This window comes from Vanacampus margaritifer, chromosome 1 (assembly GCF_051991255.1).
Source record: "Vanacampus margaritifer isolate UIUO_Vmar chromosome 1, RoL_Vmar_1.0, whole genome shotgun sequence".
NCBI classification, from domain to species: Eukaryota; Metazoa; Chordata; class Actinopteri; order Syngnathiformes; family Syngnathidae; genus Vanacampus; species Vanacampus margaritifer.
The window spans coordinates 32,600,504-32,618,831 of record NC_135432.1 but is presented as its reverse complement, the minus strand read 5'-3'; the positions used below and the strand labels follow the sequence as shown (position 1 = coordinate 32,618,831).

The window sequence follows — 18,328 nt, the reverse complement described above, 5'->3', positions numbered from 1 at the left end:
TTTACCACTGTTATTTTCATTCACAGTCATGAGATTTTAATTAGGTTGTTAGATAAACTTTGCAAGTGCACAGTTTGTTAGACATTTACACATCACTCCTATTACTGTACACAAACAACCAGCTAACAATTCCACTTTGGCATCTTTGTTACTATGGATATGAGCCAAGCATTGTATTTAAAAGGGGATAAAAGATATAAGGTCAGCAGTCCTTTGCTAAAATAAGATGGCTGGCTTCCAACTGTGGATTGAAAGGCCGAAGCATTGCAGAGCATGGATTCTGACAATTAGGTAAAGGGAAAACAGATCATTGCCTCCACTGCAGCATAAATTGTGCACAGCGAGAACACTATATATATATGAACAAGACAAAATGCAACTAAAATAGTACGCTTGATAGCGCTTGCAAGTTTTCTTTTATCTCCAGCCAATTCTAATGTCAAGTAAATCAGCACTTACTGGTAAATCCTGTTGGACTGAGGGTAACAGAATAATCTGATCATGTAAATATATCAAGTTCAGGATGCGAAACTCGGATGAAGGAGTGCACCTGGCAGCGCTGGTGTTATTTACATACTGTTAAGAACAGGTGTATGGCCTTGTATTATTTCAAACTTAACTCATTCACTGCCATTGACGGCTATAGACGTCAATAATTCATTTGAACTATTTCTATTAGTTTTACATTTTTTCCACTTTTGTTAACAAGAGTATGAAAACCTAGGGAAAAAATATTGTACATATAGAACAGATATAACATTTGTGATTAATCGTGAGTGAAGTTATGTGATTAATTACAATTAAAAAATTGTAACCGCCTGATACCCCTAATTAAAAACAAAAATAATAAAAGATTATTAAAAATTAGGGGCGTCAGACTATTATTTTTTTTATTGTAATTAATCATGTGACTTCAATAGTTAACTAATCACAAATTTGATATCTGTTCTAAATGTACAATAAAAAAAATTCTAGGTCTTCATACTCTTGTGAAAATGTGAAACTAATAGAAATAGTTCAAATGAATTTTTGACGTCTATAGCTGTCATTGGCAGTGAATGACTTAATAAGCTTCATGTATTTGAGCATTTGCGCAACAGCGAGCAGCAACTCAAAACTAACCTAAACAATACTTAAATCCTTAAAATTCTCCAAGTAATTGATGGAATAATCGGTAATTGATGGAATAATCGTCGATTACGTAGTTAGTGACAGCCCAACATTTGACAATCTTTATTTTGACATGGGCTATGTGAGGTTTTCGACTCAAGGAAACCTTATGTTTATTAATGTGCTCTATTTAGATTTTTTTACCATAGATTAAAGGTCACCTAAATGCAAAGAATATGTATTATGTGCCATCACTAGTTTTTAAACATGGTGTTCTGATGAATATTGTGTTTGTGGAATAAAAATGTAAGCAGATTAATTCATCCATTTTCATCCATCTCGGGGCTACCATTTTAGTCAATACCTTCCCATTTTTGTTTTGACCTCTACCAATAACTGCTGCAAATCCTTGCCTGAGCATCGGATACTTGTATAATTTGTGAAACAAACTAATTACAGTTAAAAGATAGCATTACATAAGCCATTAATGTACAATAAAAACAAGCAAGGCCCCAGGCCAGTACTGATCCCTAGGGTAAACCACAGGTAATGAATGCACTTTAATATGCATCTTAATGCTCCCATTTATACAACTACAAACTCCTGCCTAATTCATGAGATGACAATTAACTCATTCACTGCCATTGACAGCTATAAACGTCAAAAATTCATTTTAACTATTTCTATTACTTTAGCTTTTTTTTCCCACTTTTGTTAACAAGAGTATGAAAACCTAGGATAATATATATATATATATATATATTTTTTTTTTTTACGAAAATATTATTAAAAATTAGGGGCGTCAGGCTATTAAAATTTGGAATTGTAATTAATCGCATGACTTCAATAGTTAACTCACTGTTAATCACAAATTGTATATCTGTTCTAAATGTACAATGATTTTCTTCTAGGTTTTCATACTCTTGTTAACAAAAGTGAAAAAAAAAGTTAAACTAATAGAAATAGTTCAAATGAATTTTTGACGTCTATAGTCGTCAATGGCAGTGAATGAGTTAACCATAATGGATTTCCTCTGATGCAGAAATTTGTATCCGTTCAACTCAATTGCTTTGGTCAATCACATTGAAGGCTTGTTCAAATCTTTAAATTATGCTATGATTTTGTGGATTTTACTTTGACAATGATTTACAATAGTAATCTTTCTCATCAACAGGTTTAAGGAAGAAAGAATTTTGATTTATATTGGAATAAGTCAGCAGTTTGATGCTGACTTGAACCCCTTGCCATAATTCTTTTGTCAATTCAGGCCCAATGTTAACAAAATGTTGACATTACTGATCACCTCCTCTATGTTGGCTATTATATCACCATTTTGATTACAATACTTTTTAAACAGTTTATTTAACGCACTCCTAATACTAACAATTAAAAATAAAATCCCCAGCAAAATTTGCTAATAATCTTCATCAAGGCAAAACTGATGTCAAGTCCAAGAAATTTACTGGTCACCCTATTTAAAGTGTGAAGATAAACTGTACTGGCAAGTTGTGTAAACTCTAAACTTCACAATTTAGCATCCTTGCTTTGTGGCTTACTAGTGATGCGTCTCCCATTCAGTCGAAAGATGACCTCATCAATGAGTGAGAGGAAGCGTGTGCAATAGTTTAGGATGACTCATTGTCTCTCCATGGTGATACTCAGACAGGGCACACATTGGGATCAAGCCAGCCAATTCAATAAGCATACCTTGTTAGTATATGAAACATATATTAAAGTTAAGTAAAGTTAGCAAGAGATTGGCAGATTCGGTGTTGTCGGTCCAATAACTCCAAAATAAAATGTTATTGGAAAAATGTTTTTGTTTTATTTCAATTAGCTTAGCAGGCTTGGTGGCCCACTGATACGCACATCCACCTCACAATTCAGTAGTCCAGGGTTCAAATACAGCCTCCCTGTGTGGAGCTGTCATGTTTTCCCTGTGTCTACAAACGGAAAGTGAACACTAAATTGCCCCCTGATGTGGTTGTGTATGTTTCTTCATCTATGTGTGCCCTACAATTGTCTGGCAACCATGCAGCTCAGGTTGTACCCTGCAAAATTTGTTCATATTGAATCAGAAATTCGATTTGGGATAAAGTAATTAATTGACTTTAATTAGTTTATTCTTCTTCTTATTATTATTATTATATTATTATTATTAAAGTTACCTGGGTGTAACTTTTTATTTGGTTTGGGAAAAATAAATGTATTTGATTTATATCAAATTGAAAATGATGCTTTCAACCAAATCATAAATATAACGAGTAAAACATTTTTTTTTTTTAATTTAGTCCAGAGAAACTTTTTTTTTTCAGTTATTACTGCTCAAAAACTTCATGATTGTACATCGTCATGTCTCCAAACTCACATCACACATGGATGGGGACTGCCTGCATATACTACAACTCTTATTTCATCAAAATAACACTTGTTTGTTTGTTTTTAGAATTTTTTTGGTTGTTATTACTGATCAATAACTTCATTATTGTACATAGTCATGTCTCCAAACTCACGTCACACATGGGTAGGGACCTCCTGTGTATACTACAACTCTTATTTAATCAAAATAACACTTCCTGTATTTTTCAGAATTGTTTCGGTTATTACTGATCAATAACTTCATGATTGTACATCGTCATGTCTCCTAACTCACATCACACATCGATGGGGACTACCTGCATATACTGCAACTCTTATTTCGTCAAAATAACACTTCCTGTATTTTACAGAATTGCTTTGTTGTTATTACTGATCAATAGCTTCATGATTGTACATCTCCTAACTCACATCACACATGCTAACTTTACCGGACTAAATATTAATGCCAAATTGGAGAGTAACAAAAGTTGCATTTCCCAAAACAGGATAAACAATCTTGTCATCAAGCAAACAGCATGCTATTATGTTAGAATGCACATCCCTCTGTTTTTTTAAGAGCACTTAAATTGCTCAACTGCAATGCACACAAAGCAGGAAGCGTAACATTATTAATTCAGTATGTAACGTTACCAGCGCTATACAGTCTGTACTCCATTCAAAGCTATGAGTGAAACGTGACTTTTTCCTCTTTTCCATCCACTTTTTTTAAAAAGTATTTTCCTACAGCGAACGTACGCCAAAGTTATGTTGAAAGCATTAATAACATCTGAACGTTCGGGTGGAATTATGCCATCGCATTTGACCACCGAGCACAAAGAGTCAATATACACAAACAACTATATAAGGCGCGATAAATGACGTGTATGGTAAATATTAGCAAATGTATTGAGAGCGTGATTAGCCCCGCAGTGAGTCCTTCCTTGTGATGCCTGATGCCCCGTTAGCTTGTGCTGTGCTAGCTCGCCCGCTCCTGTCACGGGTGTGCTATTACCACGCAGCCGGGGTATTCAACGTTGAGCAACGGAGGTATCGTATATCGGTGTTAAACACACCCACGAAAGTGGCAGCGATCGCCACGTTCGCGCCACGCTGACAAGGGCGGCCACATTACTGCCACTGCCAGCATCTCCTTTCTTTCTTTACCCACGTTAGCTAGCTACGTGAAACCTACAATACAATTTAGGTTGCCTCAGGTTGGCGTGCTTCTGCTAAGGCGTGGATTTTAATCAAATAGTCCGAATGCAAATCTCGAGTGAGGAGAATGCAATGAAATGACCTACTGTTTCATCGGCGGCTCGAGAAGCATTATTTTATGTCCGTTCTTGAAACAGAGACGAGAAGAAGCAGGCAGGGGTTTGAACGAGCGCTGCCATTAGATACACAGCGACGCTGTGAAAGAGGATTTTATAGTTCACGCCCTGTGACGAGGATTGGCGTACACGTCTTGTCTGGCCAGTGTTAGTGAACTGCGATTGGACAATTTCGTCATCAATGTCACCGATGAACACAACCATTGGTTCAAATGTCATCGTGTGCCTTCTCAACGATAGGTGAGCTTTCATTTGTCTCAAACGTCGCGGGAACCGACTCGAGCCAAATATATTTTACACATGAAGCCATTGCAATGCCAATATCCATCCATCAGATCGTCATTTTATGATTTTTTTTTTTTTTTTTAGCATTACAAATCATTCTGCTTTTGCATTACACACAATTCTGCTTTTAAAGACCATTGTCTAAATTATTAGGCACAGTGGATTAGGTTCCGTAACCTCGCTCTCACCTCATCAAAACAAAAGTCTCCTAGTAACACAAAACACAACACAGCAACATTGCTGCAGGGGTGTGCAAACCGAAACTGAAGTAATCATCATTCCACGTATACAGTCAGTCAGATATAGAATTAATTGATACGGTTTGCCAATTGTAAGCAAAACCTTTACCTTTTGATGAAGTAGATTTTTCTAAAGTGCATTTTTTTGCCATACTGAGTGAGATAATGCAAACAATTGTAAATTGATCTCATTGTAAGTATTATCTACTGTATATAAGTACATAAAAATTGTATTTGTAAAAGTTACAATAACACTGGTCTACGGCAAATTTTAATCAGAGATGGCTTTATGTGTACCTAAACCTATTTTACACCTATTTAAAAAAGAAAAAAAGTCTTTACTTTTTTTCTAGGACATCAGGTTCTTGAGATATTTTCATTTTTTGTTTTGGAATTTGACTTATAAGATTTTATCAAAATTATCATTTATAGCTGGGCCTAACCCTTAATTCATTAAAATATTACTATATTACATTATTATATTGTTTTATCATCATCATTATTATTATTATTATGAAAACCTGGAAAAAAAGGGCAGATAAAAAGTTTATTTGCATCTTTGATTAAAAACAAAAAAGTTAATTATTCACTGACAGAAAACAGGCAGGCACTCACACAAACATGAACAACAAATATAGTGTGTCAGGTCAACAGGAAATTTCATATAGCCACAAAAGCTCCAGGCAAATGAAATGTCATAGGATCATTCAAATCCCATTCCTTGTTGGCTTTTCAACCACCAAAAAACAGCATTATGTAATTATAAAAAGTTATGAAGACACAGTAGTTCAAGGCTGCTTTCAGTCAATCAGTCAATATGTTTGTTTGAAAAGGGCCAACCAAAAAACTTATCATAGACATTATAGCCTGATAAGATAAACTCATTCAAAAGAGAAGTGTACACATTGTTTTGTTACGAATAGAAATATTTTTCCATTTTTATAAAACTCATTCTAATAAATTAAACTCACACTCTGCTGTAACACACATGTAGGAAATTAGGAATGCAAGGAGAGATGAAAGCGGAATGCCAACGAGCTGCATCTCTTAAAGAGACAGTGTGTATTGTTTAATGCCATCTAGTGGTGAAGTAATTCATTCATTTTGAAAACCGACTACAGCATTTCAATAATGTGCAATATAGCCTATGTTATATCATATCAATGTACATTTATCAAAAATATAATCATAGGTCGAGTGTTAGTTTATTATATTACGTAGCCATGCCTTTCAGAAGGCTGACATGTTTCACCGCCATCTTTCTACTACGGATACCCAAAGGTTTCAGGGTTATTAAAGCAAAATCTGTTCCTAAGAAAAGGGAAAAAAGCACAGTCTGAATCAAAAACATTTTATTACAGAAGGAGAAAAGGTTTTTGATATCAGCCACAAATGCTCTTTTAAACGAAAAGGGCCCCTCTCCTCTCATTCTATTCTCTCTCAAACAGAATGTGTTTTACAAGCTTTACAAGTATGACATGCTTTTGCAAAAGAATTACACACAGGGACAATTGACCCACTCATCCCTCCTGGGGAAATTCCTCTTGGGGAATTTCCAGAACATGTTACCTTACACGCAGCATTCTTTCTTATTTAAACAACAATATAAAGCAAACATTCTAGTACCTTTTTACTCCACTATGTTAAATAAATAACACTATAAGTATTAAATACGCAGGTTATATATTTTCATATGAGATAACGTACATACATTATCCATCAGAAGGAGAAGAACTTTGCGAAATGGGTCAAACACTGCTTACGAGTACCTTCCACAGCTAGAGCCTGCAGGTGGGTGGTCGTCGTTGAGTCTCGTGATTCTTTACTCTCCCTCTGTTTTGCTCTCATTAGCTTTTGCTAACTTCTTCCACTAGCTGTTCTTGTTAGCGGTTCCAGCTAGTTCTTGCTAGCTGCACTTGTAGCCGCTCCAGCGAGTTGTCGCTAGTCACTCTTGCTCGCCGCTCACGCTAGCTCCTGCTCGGCGGGTTCGCTCGCCACTCTAAATAATAATTGGTAGTAGCCTAATTTGTAGTAGGCTTGCAAAGTGTGGTCTTTCTGAGGCACCATAGTGTGCGTGCTTAAAAATTGTCGCGTTCTATTAACTCATCGCGGCGTTAGCCCGAATCACGGGACTCAGTGATGACCTCCTGCAGGCCCCATGCGTGGAAGGTAAAATTTCCCTTTGGGTATCCGTAGCAGGAACATGGTGATGAAACATGTCGGCCTCCTGTAATGACCTTCGCTACCTATGTAATATAATAGTGATTATTAGAAAATGTACAGTGATGTGATAGAACAGATTTTTTTGCAAATTATTAAAATCAATAGTGGGTTTTAAAATTAATTATTAGTTCAGCACTAGATGGCGCTAGAGATTACACACTGTCCCTTTAAAATCATCTCAAACAAAGTTCCCAAGTACCTGCAAAATAATTTTCCCCCCGTCTGCAAAAGTCATTAGTATCGTAGTTCAACTGATTTTGGCCTGTGTAAATTCAAAACCCTGATGGTTAAAAACAGTTTTTTGTATAGTGCAGCTTCACAATTGAACAAGTTGCCAAAGGTATAAAAACAAGTGTTTCCTTACCAATTTTTAAAATAGCCCTTAAACTGTGGCTACAAAACCACACTTAAATATTTAAATGTAATTATCTCTCGTTATTGTAATGAACACATTTGTATGCTTCAACTTTTCAAGTATTTCCATTGTGTTGCTGTTGTCATTACCCTGTTTTTGTACTTGAAAAAAATAATATTTTATTATTTATATATATTGAATGCTTGTTTCAACCCCATTTTATTTACTTTGTTGATGAAAAGATGTTGTATTTGTTTTAGTCCTGCTGTGGGTTGAATGGAAATAATAATGGAAATAAGACCTTGACTGTGTCAGTCAGTCAATAGATCAACATCTCTCTAACAAGTATTTGTCCACAGTGGGACTTGAAACCGGACCTGCCAGAGCCCAAGTCTAAGTCCTACCAGATAAGCTAATGATGGTCTGATATTGTGGTAATGACTTGTAAAAAAAAGTATATTATTCTAATCCATTGTGACATTGTGCACACTTTGTATATGAACTTAAATACAGTAAATAAAAACTGCTTAAATGATTAGATAAACAATTGATGGCACATCAAAGTTAAATAAAAATGGTACTTCTAACAATTTTGAAACGTAAAGGTTAAATGCAAATGGTTGCAGTTGTCTTGCAGGTTAAATACAAAGGAACTATACTTAACTCATTCACTGCCATTGACGGCTATAGACGTCAAAAATAAATTTGAACTATTAGTTTTTTCCCACTTTTCTTAACAAGAGTATGAAAACCTAGAAAAACATAATTGTACATTTGTAACAGATATAAAATTTGTGATTAATCGTGAGTTACTATTAAGTGAGTTAACTATTGAAGTCATGCAATTAATTACAATTAAAAATTGTAATCGCCTGATGCAATTTAAAAAAAGAAAGATTATTAAAAATTAGGGGTGTCAGGCGATTAATTTTTTTTAATCGTAATTGAATCGCATGACTTCACTAGTTAACTCACGATTAATTACACATTTTATATCTGTTCTAAATGTACAATAAAAAAATCTAGGTTTTCATACTCTTGTTAACAAAAGTGGGGGAAAAAAAGGTTAAACTATTTAGAAATATTTAAAATTAATTTTTGACGTCTATAGCCGTCAATGGCAGTAAATTAGTTAAAGATGTATTGTAAATGAAAAGTAATAAATGTAGTGATTTAAAAACACATTGCATAGCTATATACTTCATTCTAATATGTCTTATTGTATTACATATGATAAATATGGTAAATTTTATTGCATTTAATTCAGTGATTCATTCAATGATGTACCACTACTCTAATCACTCGTTACGTGGTTATTGATATGAATGATAGCCTCTCTTTCTCTGCTGAATGAAAAGTTTGGGTTGAACAATACTCACTGGTGTTTGAGTTGTAGCATTTGGCGGTTGGTGGTGGCGAGTCGGAGTCCACAGAGGCCGTATCCTCATCTTGCGAGCAACCAGCCTGGATGGCCCTCAGGTAGCTGTGACTACGGGACCTAAAGCAGCTAGGCGCAGGAAGGTCCAAGGCCTCCACTGCCTGCGATTCCCCCTCACCGTGCGGAAGAGAGTGCCCAAAGCCACGTTCGAATACCTGAAAGATCGTGTGCAGACTCACACGCTAAGGGCAGAAGGTAGACTAAGAAATGTGCATAAACTAGCTACACCTTCAGATGTATTCTGCACGGGTTTCAGGTATGCATTGATGAAAATGACCATTGCTTATTATTGTCATTCAGCATCAATACTGATTGTACACCGTCCCTGGTGTTGCCGGAAAGGTAGACAATATTCTTGTTACTAAAAATAAAGTGTGATGGATGAAACTGGAGCAACAATGCATTCTATTTTTTGTACACTATTCAAACATGATAGACATACTGTGCATATGCTATATTTTGACATGAAAATATTGCATTTTGACGAGAAAGCTAACAAAGGCCCACTTAAATTCAATCACCAGAAAATTATACATTTCTACTTTAGTCCCAAATGTGTAAATTCTCTACATTTCCGACTTATCGAAGGCAGCTTGCCCGTTTTTTGATTTTAAAGATGTCACCACGCCCGTGGAAGAACAACCTATTAAAGACAGAAGGCGTGACCGTAGAGGAGTCAATTATTGGGTGTGTCCTGCTGCCTTGCTCAGAGCTTCTGGCAACTGAGGGGATTCAGAAGCAATGCATAGTTAGCAACATTTTAGCTCGTCAGGTACTTTTATGAACTCTTTTTGATTAAAAAAAAAAAATTGTGTTTTAACACTATATGAATAAGTCATTTAACTGTGGCTGGCTAACACTGGCTCATTTACAATGTTAATGTTTGCTTAACATTGCTACCAGCTACCCACTTTCACAATTGCATGCCATTATAAATGGCTATGTCTGAGCATCGTGCTTGTGCATGTTAGTGAGGGTGCGGCTTTGGTCAATCTTTGGGTGTGAATAGGGATAGTGAGAGGAGGCTAATAACGGCAAACTTCCCTTTAATATAATTTCATATTTTATATAATAGATTTAATAACTATTTCTTGTAAAAAAACTAAAAAAAAACTTAATTTTCACTACACTAAAGCTAAATATAATTAGTTTCAGTATACAGTGCAATGTACTGCATCCGTTTTCTATAGCATTTGTCCTCAATAGGGTTGTGCTGAAACCTATTTCAGTTCACTTTGAGTACACCCTGGTACGGTCACCAGTCATTTGCAGTTCTTCTATAGATGAAAAACCTTTGACACTCATATTCGCACCTATGGACAGTTTAGAGTCTTCAATTAACCTAACATCCATGTTTTTTGGAATGTAAGAGGGCCTGAACTAAGATTCTTATATCAATAAGAGCAGACGGAACCACTACCACAATATGCTGTCCAGAATAAATATTAGAATACTGCGAGTATAATGTTATTCAAGCAGCTTATTGTAGGACTGGGCGACATAAATGGTGTATTTAATATAAGGTATAAATTTTGTTTGACTCGGTTGATGACGTCATCGCATATCAGCAATATTTTTTGATTTGATATTTGCACAATAAATGTTGTTATCCAAAGTAAATTTATTCTTTCATTGTTTTATTTAATTTATTTAGCTTCTTTAAAGGACTATGCAAACCAGTAAGCAAATTATTTATAAAAAAAACAAACACTTAATTCTATACCGTGATATATACCATTACCGTGAAGTGATGCAGTTTATACCGTGATATGAATTTTAGGCCATATTGCCCAACCCTAGCTTATTGTATATGAAGGTTGTGAAACACTGGTTCAAATTCAGTCAGACACACATACCTGAGCGGTACCGGGGAAATGGCTGAAATCATTATGTCCGTGGCTCAGTGGCGTCTCGAGTGGGCCCACCAGGCAGTCCAAGTTGTCGAGGCTCCGATTTGTGGACAGCTCTTTGAGGGAGGGCAGGGAGCTGTGGAAGAGATGATAAGCTAAAGAGGACATCCAGAGTGCAGTTCTGACAAGAGTCTTTTATACCCAGGAGAAACTTGAAATCCTACTCCAAAGTTCTCCTGGGTATTTTTAGATTAAAAACTGAGATATGTGAAGAGTGACTCTGGGGTTTTAAATAGCAGCACAGAGGAAACATTCATTTATGAGGAAATAGGTTTCGTATTGTGTTATTATTTCACACCGATTTCTGGCATGTTTCCTCTGTTCTGGACTGCAAAATTGTCACCTTGTGTTTGTGAAAATGTGTGTGCTCCAAGCAGTAAAGGGCTTGAGGGGACACCACGGTCACTTTGCATGTTATGCAAATACTGTAGGGCTTCAAAACAAGGGAGGTCTTGTTGAAAAAACAAAACAAAAAAACATTGCAGAGTGTAAGTTAAAAGGTAGAGGCAAAAAGGCTGGTGGGAATGTTTGACCAAAAATGATGCTGGGTAGTGGGGTTAGGGCAAGTGAAGTGGGCTTGGTTCGTTGGCCATACAACCTGCCCATGAATGGCACTGACCTCAGATGCTGCATAGAGCATGCACTCTGTAGTGGAGACCAAAGAAAATCCTCCCGCATGAGAGCGTAGCAACGTGGCCTGTCGGTGTGGATGAAGGGGTAAAACACATGGCAAATATTCACCTATCCTTATTCCAATAATACAAATGTGTTTCGACTAAATGGGCTCTTTGCATAAATCCACTACTTCATTTCCTGTCTTTCATGGTTGGACAAACTGATTAATCCAGGTGTGCCTGACGACAATGGCCAGACACCTGGATTAATCAGTTTGTCTAATCATGAAAGACAGGAAATAAAGGAGAGGTATTGAGTTCAGGAAGTAGTGGATTTGTGCAAAGAGCCCATTCTCCTTCAGTTTAAAAACAATATAGATTAACCAGCATGCTGCGGCAGCAACATTTTTCATTTTTGACTAGATGTTGCCCCCTGCTGTCTAGCTTTGGAAACGTGAGGAAGACCTATGGCTGTCTAGCTTGAGGAATGTACACTTCTGAATATGACCCCTTGTACTGTGAGACTCACTTGCGCGCCGGCGGAGGAGGCTGCTGTTCACTGAAGGACTGCTGAGTGGCCTTCAGATAGCTCTGGCGACGGGCTGCAGATTTGGGTGAAGGTTTGGGGCTACCCTCTGAATCATCGCTATCCTCCATGTCTGCCATTGCTTTCACATAGCTGCCACTGCGCATCCTTCGACATGGAATTTCTGTTCCTTTGGCTCGGCCGGGCCCTAAAGTGCCAGCCCAGTCCCCCAGTGGAACCTGAATTGTAGAAACACATTTTCAGTGCAGACTTATCAGTAATTCAAATAGCTGCCTCTAAGAGGCTGCATCGTGATAAATATTTTTTGACTAATGAAAATAGGATTACAGGTTTAAAATATAATAATGGAAATTATTGTGGTCTTAAAATATAATATGGATGCTATTAGCTTTAAAGGGAAACTAGAAATATTGAGACATTTTCAGCACGTTAATATTTTGTCCAGAATTAATTTGATCACTTCATTTTTCATGTACAATTAATGCCTTTATAAAACACATTTTCCACTTGCTGTCGACTGAAGATGACATCCCCTGTGCTGAGGAAATAGGAAACGACCTATCACGGCTCACCTGTTTTCTGGGTTTGGTCAGCAAACTGAGCCATGATTGGTCGTTATTGGTTTCCTCAGCACAGGTGATCTTCATCATCTTCAGTCGACAGTGGCAAATTAGTTTTTAAAGGTATTATTTGTTCATGAAAAGGGCTCCCGGTGGCGGAGTGGTACTGTCACTTGCCTACGATGCAGGTTGGCGTGGCCTTGCTTCGCCGCCTGGGAAACCATGTTTGTGTGAGTGTGTGTGAAAAAAAATGTTCATAAAAAATAAGGAAGTTATCACATTAATTTTAGACAAAATATTATCTTCAAACTGTTGAAAATGGTTCAATGAGTCAACCCTTTATGATAAATAAATAAGTAAATCAATAATACATTTTATTTGTATAGCGCTTTTCAAAAGACTCAACAAACGGATAAAAATTATACGATAAAAATACTATACGATTAAAAATACGTAGCTTGCGACCAAAATTACAGAATGTATCAGTAACGATAACAGCAATAGCGTTATATTGCGATATTAAAACTGCCACAAAATATCGTCGCCGTCATGTCACGATATTAAAAGCAGCACATCTGTTAAAAAAACCGAGTCCATTTTTGCAGTTCTAGCAGCCTCTGGTGGCTATTTTTTGTTGTTGTGCAGTTTAATTTTCATAAGGCATGTTTTGGCCCTTCTATGGTTAAAATCCACACTTAAGGGAACATTATATATACTGTGTATATATATATATATATATATATATTATATTATATTATATTTTTCATTGCTGTATTGTACAAGAGCACAATATTGTGTGTGTTTTTTAGTATGAGCTCATTTTTTTACAATATTGTGACCTTTTTTTGTATCGCCATCCTCCCCACAATACTGTGATAATATCGTATCGCGATGCTTTTATATTGTTACATCCCTACTCCCTAATATGTACAAGCATATTAAAAAAAAAGATAAAAGTGGGGAAGATGATTATGGTAAACACAAATAATTTATGCGTGGAAATTTGCCAAGAATGATGATGAAGATGAATACTCACTGGTACTCCTACCTGAAGGAACTGGTTAGCCAGATCCTGGTGGCATGACTTTGTTTTTAAAAGTGTCCTGTTGACTGTAGCGGAGCCTTTCTGCAACACTTGCCGGGCCTGACTGAGGGTGAGATTAGACCAGGAGGCCCTCTTCACCAGTGTATCATCCTTGCTCCGAGCTCTTCCCTCGTCTTCCTTGGTTCCAACTTGTGATACTGGACATCCCAGGAGCTTGAGGTCACTGCTGCTTTTCGAGGATTTGAGAGAATGTGCGGAAATGGTGTTGTAGCCCTGTGGAATATGTCTAGGGTGGGCCTGGCTGTCTGATATCGCTCTACCAAGTGTCATCATGCACAATGGGTTGCGGTAACCAACAGCAATGGTGCCGGCTTTGGTCGTATCGCTGTCAAGAGCGTTGTCTGAGCTCCACAGGCCTAATGCATTCGGCCTTGATTTCTGCTTTGGTACTTCAGTCTTAGCCCTATCTTTACTCTTGCTCCTGTGGGTTGGTCTGCCACCGTCTTCGCCGGCTCCGGTGATTGCGTTCCCTTTCACTGAAGAGTTTTCCAGGGATTGAGATTTGGCAAAGAGTTTCTGCACAGAGTGCATCAGGTGGCGTATCCGTCCTGGACTCTCACTGCGTTGTTTCGACATACGTCCTCTGTGAAACTGCAAAGTGCTGAAACCGTCTCGTTGCAGGGGCAGATGCCTTTCTAGTTGATCCAAGATGTTGGATGGTAACCGATTCATCTTGGCTGCCGCTGCGGACGAGATGGTTGCTGATCCACTTGTGATCATGGGCGCGCCAGTGAGGCCCAAGCCGAGGCCCATACCCATCGACAAAGAGGTGGAAAGAGTGCCTGCCCTGCTGCCCTGCCCGGCTCCGGCACTGCCTGCCATACAGCCCTGTGGACAGTCCGACTGCTCAGTCTGCGGGGTGAAGTGCAGACGAGGGAAGGTGCTGCTGTTGGACATCTGATTGAAAGGCAGCAGGCAGTCTGGAGTCAAGGTGGTTGGGCTAGTGGGAGCATACTGATGGAGGTGAGGATCCAGGGTGCCATAGTGGTTTATGGTTGGGCTCAACATGAAGGAGCAGTGGGGGTCAGAGGTCAAAGGGCAGAGCGGTTTCGGCGGGCACCCTGCTGGTTCACACGAGTCCGAGAGATGTCGACTGCGGTTGGATCCTAACCCTTTCATGATGGCTGCTGGGTTGTCTTTAGACCATGTCGCCAGTCAGTGCAGGACTAGACACCTGAAGTGCTCATCCTGCAAATTAAGCAACAAATAGAAAACATCTGTTATTGTGTTTATTTTTTCATATATTTGTTTTATTTTTGTTATACCAAATACACATTCAAAAAGGTTGTTACCACTTTCTCCAGTTTAGCTACAAGGAATTTGGTAGCCTAAAAAAAAAAATCGCTGTAACAAGATGTACAATATGTTATACTGTAAAATACCACCAGAGGGCGCTCAGATGGCAGGACAAGATTTGATGTGATAAGCAACAGATACATAAAAAATAAAATAATACAATTACAGCTGTCAAACGATTATTGTTTTAAATCAGATTAATCACAACTCAGAATTTTGACTAATCATGATTAATCACTTAAAAAGTATTTTTGCCCGCCAAATTTGAAGAGCATCTGTTATGTGTTAATTGTACCTACATTTAATGTTATGAGGCTGCCTTCCACATTTTTAAATCCACTGCGCACTCCCATCCTCCTTTTTTTCTAATTAGTTAATTACCTGCATAATTTAAAATGTAAAAAAATGACCCCAATAATTTGACATGAACAAATATTCTGAATGTCAGACACAGACATTTATTAAATACTTTAATGCACGTTATGTTTATTGCTCAAACACAACCTGCGCTGCCTTTAACGTAACCATCCGGGGCAAAAGATCATCTCGAGTCAAAAATAAAGTGATTAATCTGCGTTAATAAATGATTAATGCAATATTTTTTGGTGATTAATCCATGAGTAAACACTTTGACAACACTAATTAAAATGCATACATACATGAAAAATATAAATATAACATAAATGTCAAAAACCTTCATAGTTTATATATTTTAATTATGTAGGAACATTTACATACAGTCCTAATCCTGATCTAAAACTTGGTATTGACACGACAGACAATTTGTAAACGTATATGTAAATAAGTTACTGCAAATATTCTAGAAGTACGCTCCTCTCTTCTACTAATAATTTTGTTACTTTCATCTTAGTGTGTGTGTGTGAACGGATGAAAGTGAGGTTTAAATTTTAAAGCGCTATGTGTTAACTCTCATCTCTATGTCTGAAGTGTTGTTAACTAGCTGTTCATATGGACGACACAATGTCATTTAACATTTTTAATTGATGAATGTGAAGATGGTGACGAATACTGAAAGTGAACAGGTAGATTGGAGAGAGGTTTGGTATACAGATTCTGTCTTGTGTGCGATGGAGAGCTGACCTAGGAAGGGATGGAGGATCTAAATTGGAGGGCAGATTAAATATTTTGATCATCCAAATAGTGAAAACAAATAGTTTGGGATACATTTCAGTATATATTTTTTAGAAGTCCTATTCTGACATATGAGCCTTTTTTCAGTACCTAAATTATAATACTGTATCATGATGAAATACACACCAAACCAGAAGGTTATAGGCCGCAGAGGGCAATAAAAACAAGAGGTCAACTGCAGTGTCATGTCCTATCAAAGTCCTTCAGATTTTTAAAGCCAAGGAAGAGCGACATTTCATCTGATAAGCCTCATAATTCACCCATCAGATCCAGTCTGCATTTGATTCCATCTAACAGATGCTGTCTGTATCATAGTGGAGTGAGTCACTGATCAGTCAACGGCAAGAGCCCTGTTGCCACCGCAGACATGAAAATTGTGCCTATGAGCTGAATGTGAGGCGCGCACATTTTCCCCGACAGTGTTGCTTTGCCACCTCTCACGGATCTTTGACCTCCTATACAATCTCCCTTGCGCGGAACAGCCACTTATCCGAGTCAGTGTTCCTGGATGGGCACAGCAGTGCTGACAAATGCAGCACCGGCGTTTTACAACATCGCCACATGCTGTATCTCATCCACCCCAGCTGACTGCAGTCCTGCAGGCGCCACTGCTGACACACTGACACACACCTACCTACACAGTGAATTCGCGAACCTTACGCGCACCCGCCTACTGCACTGATGAACCCTCGTCAAGTGTTCAACATCACAGCGCCAACATGAGAAGGAATTTCAATGTTGGCGGCATTTTCTCACAGGTCCAAAGCATTTTTTTTGCACGATGGAGGGTAAACGCGGCTTGTTATGCACATGCGCGCACACCAACACACACGGTAATATCTGGCTGTTGACATGATCTCAGTGACTCTTCCACGTTCCATTCACTGAATATTTGGAGCCACTTCTTAATACATCATCATACATCTATGCATGTATGGGATAGGATTAACCACACCCGCAAGTCTCCAGTGGAGAGGGTAAATAGGAAATGGATGGATGATCATATTATTTACGTTTTTGTCTTTGTTTTAAGTACAGCATTTTCTTACACCTGTGGTTGTTATTAAATTGCAATATAAATGAAGTTGAGTTTTAATCTGAATTGTTACACGACATTTGACTTACAAACGGGTTTTCATTGGGAGGGAGGGTGTCGCCCTAGCGCCCTCTATTGGCAAGCAGCCACTACACACCAGACAACATTTGGACATCAACAGATCATTTCGGAAAAAAATGTTAATCACCGATTTAGATTTTTCAGAAATGGTCCACTAATTTCACATAGTTATGGTATACTGTTTATATTTGATGATAATTTAGAATAAGTACTGTATCATCTTAATTTCTGGACCAATAGCCTATACTTCATTTTTCACTAGAAATTAAAATAAAGCAGTTTTACATAATACTATTCGTCAAATTGTTAGCATGTTGGAGTTCATAACGTTCAAATAAGAACCAGATGGAAAGGTGTGGCAATTGGATTAACTTGATAAATGTTCTCCAGATCCGGTGTCGGTACCACATGTGATCGGACTGCCAGATCGTTTCAGGGTCGCCTAATGAAAACGTCACGCTACAGGATTGGCTGGAAATTATCCAGTTGATGTCAAACATTGGAAAGAAAATATTAAAGATGTAATTTAAATAACAAAATGTACGGACTGAAGTTGTAAAAAAACAAAACAACAACGTAAATAAAGCTAAGAATATAAAAGCAAGATATATTGAATAAATAATAAAATAGATTGAATAAATGATAAATACACAAATTAATTGCCTGAGATGTGACAAATATTATCAGT

The 18,328-nt window shown here is 37.5% G+C and overlaps 1 protein-coding gene across 5 annotated transcripts in view; it reads right to left on the bottom strand.

The window, feature by feature from the left end:
• Positions 1-18,328, bottom strand: part of dlgap4a (discs, large (Drosophila) homolog-associated protein 4a) — a 90,626-nt gene that overhangs the window by 9,367 nt on the left and 62,931 nt on the right. The window contains exons 2-6 of one of the 5 annotated variants that reach the window (XM_077549045.1): positions 14,007-15,263; positions 12,393-12,628; positions 11,869-11,946; positions 11,196-11,325; positions 9,281-9,494 (exon numbers count right to left, since the gene is read on the bottom strand). In XM_077549045.1, the coding sequence (XP_077405171.1) occupies positions 9,281-9,494; positions 11,196-11,325; positions 11,869-11,946; positions 12,393-12,628; positions 14,007-15,194 (1,846 nt within the window). In that variant the 5' untranslated portion in view covers positions 15,195-15,263. Of the gene's footprint in view, positions 1-9,280; positions 9,522-11,195; positions 11,326-11,868; positions 11,947-12,392; positions 12,629-14,006; positions 15,264-18,328 lie in introns of all 5 variants that reach the window. The other 4 variants (XM_077549029.1, XM_077549038.1, XM_077549050.1 and 1 more) reach the window with 4 other exon arrangements.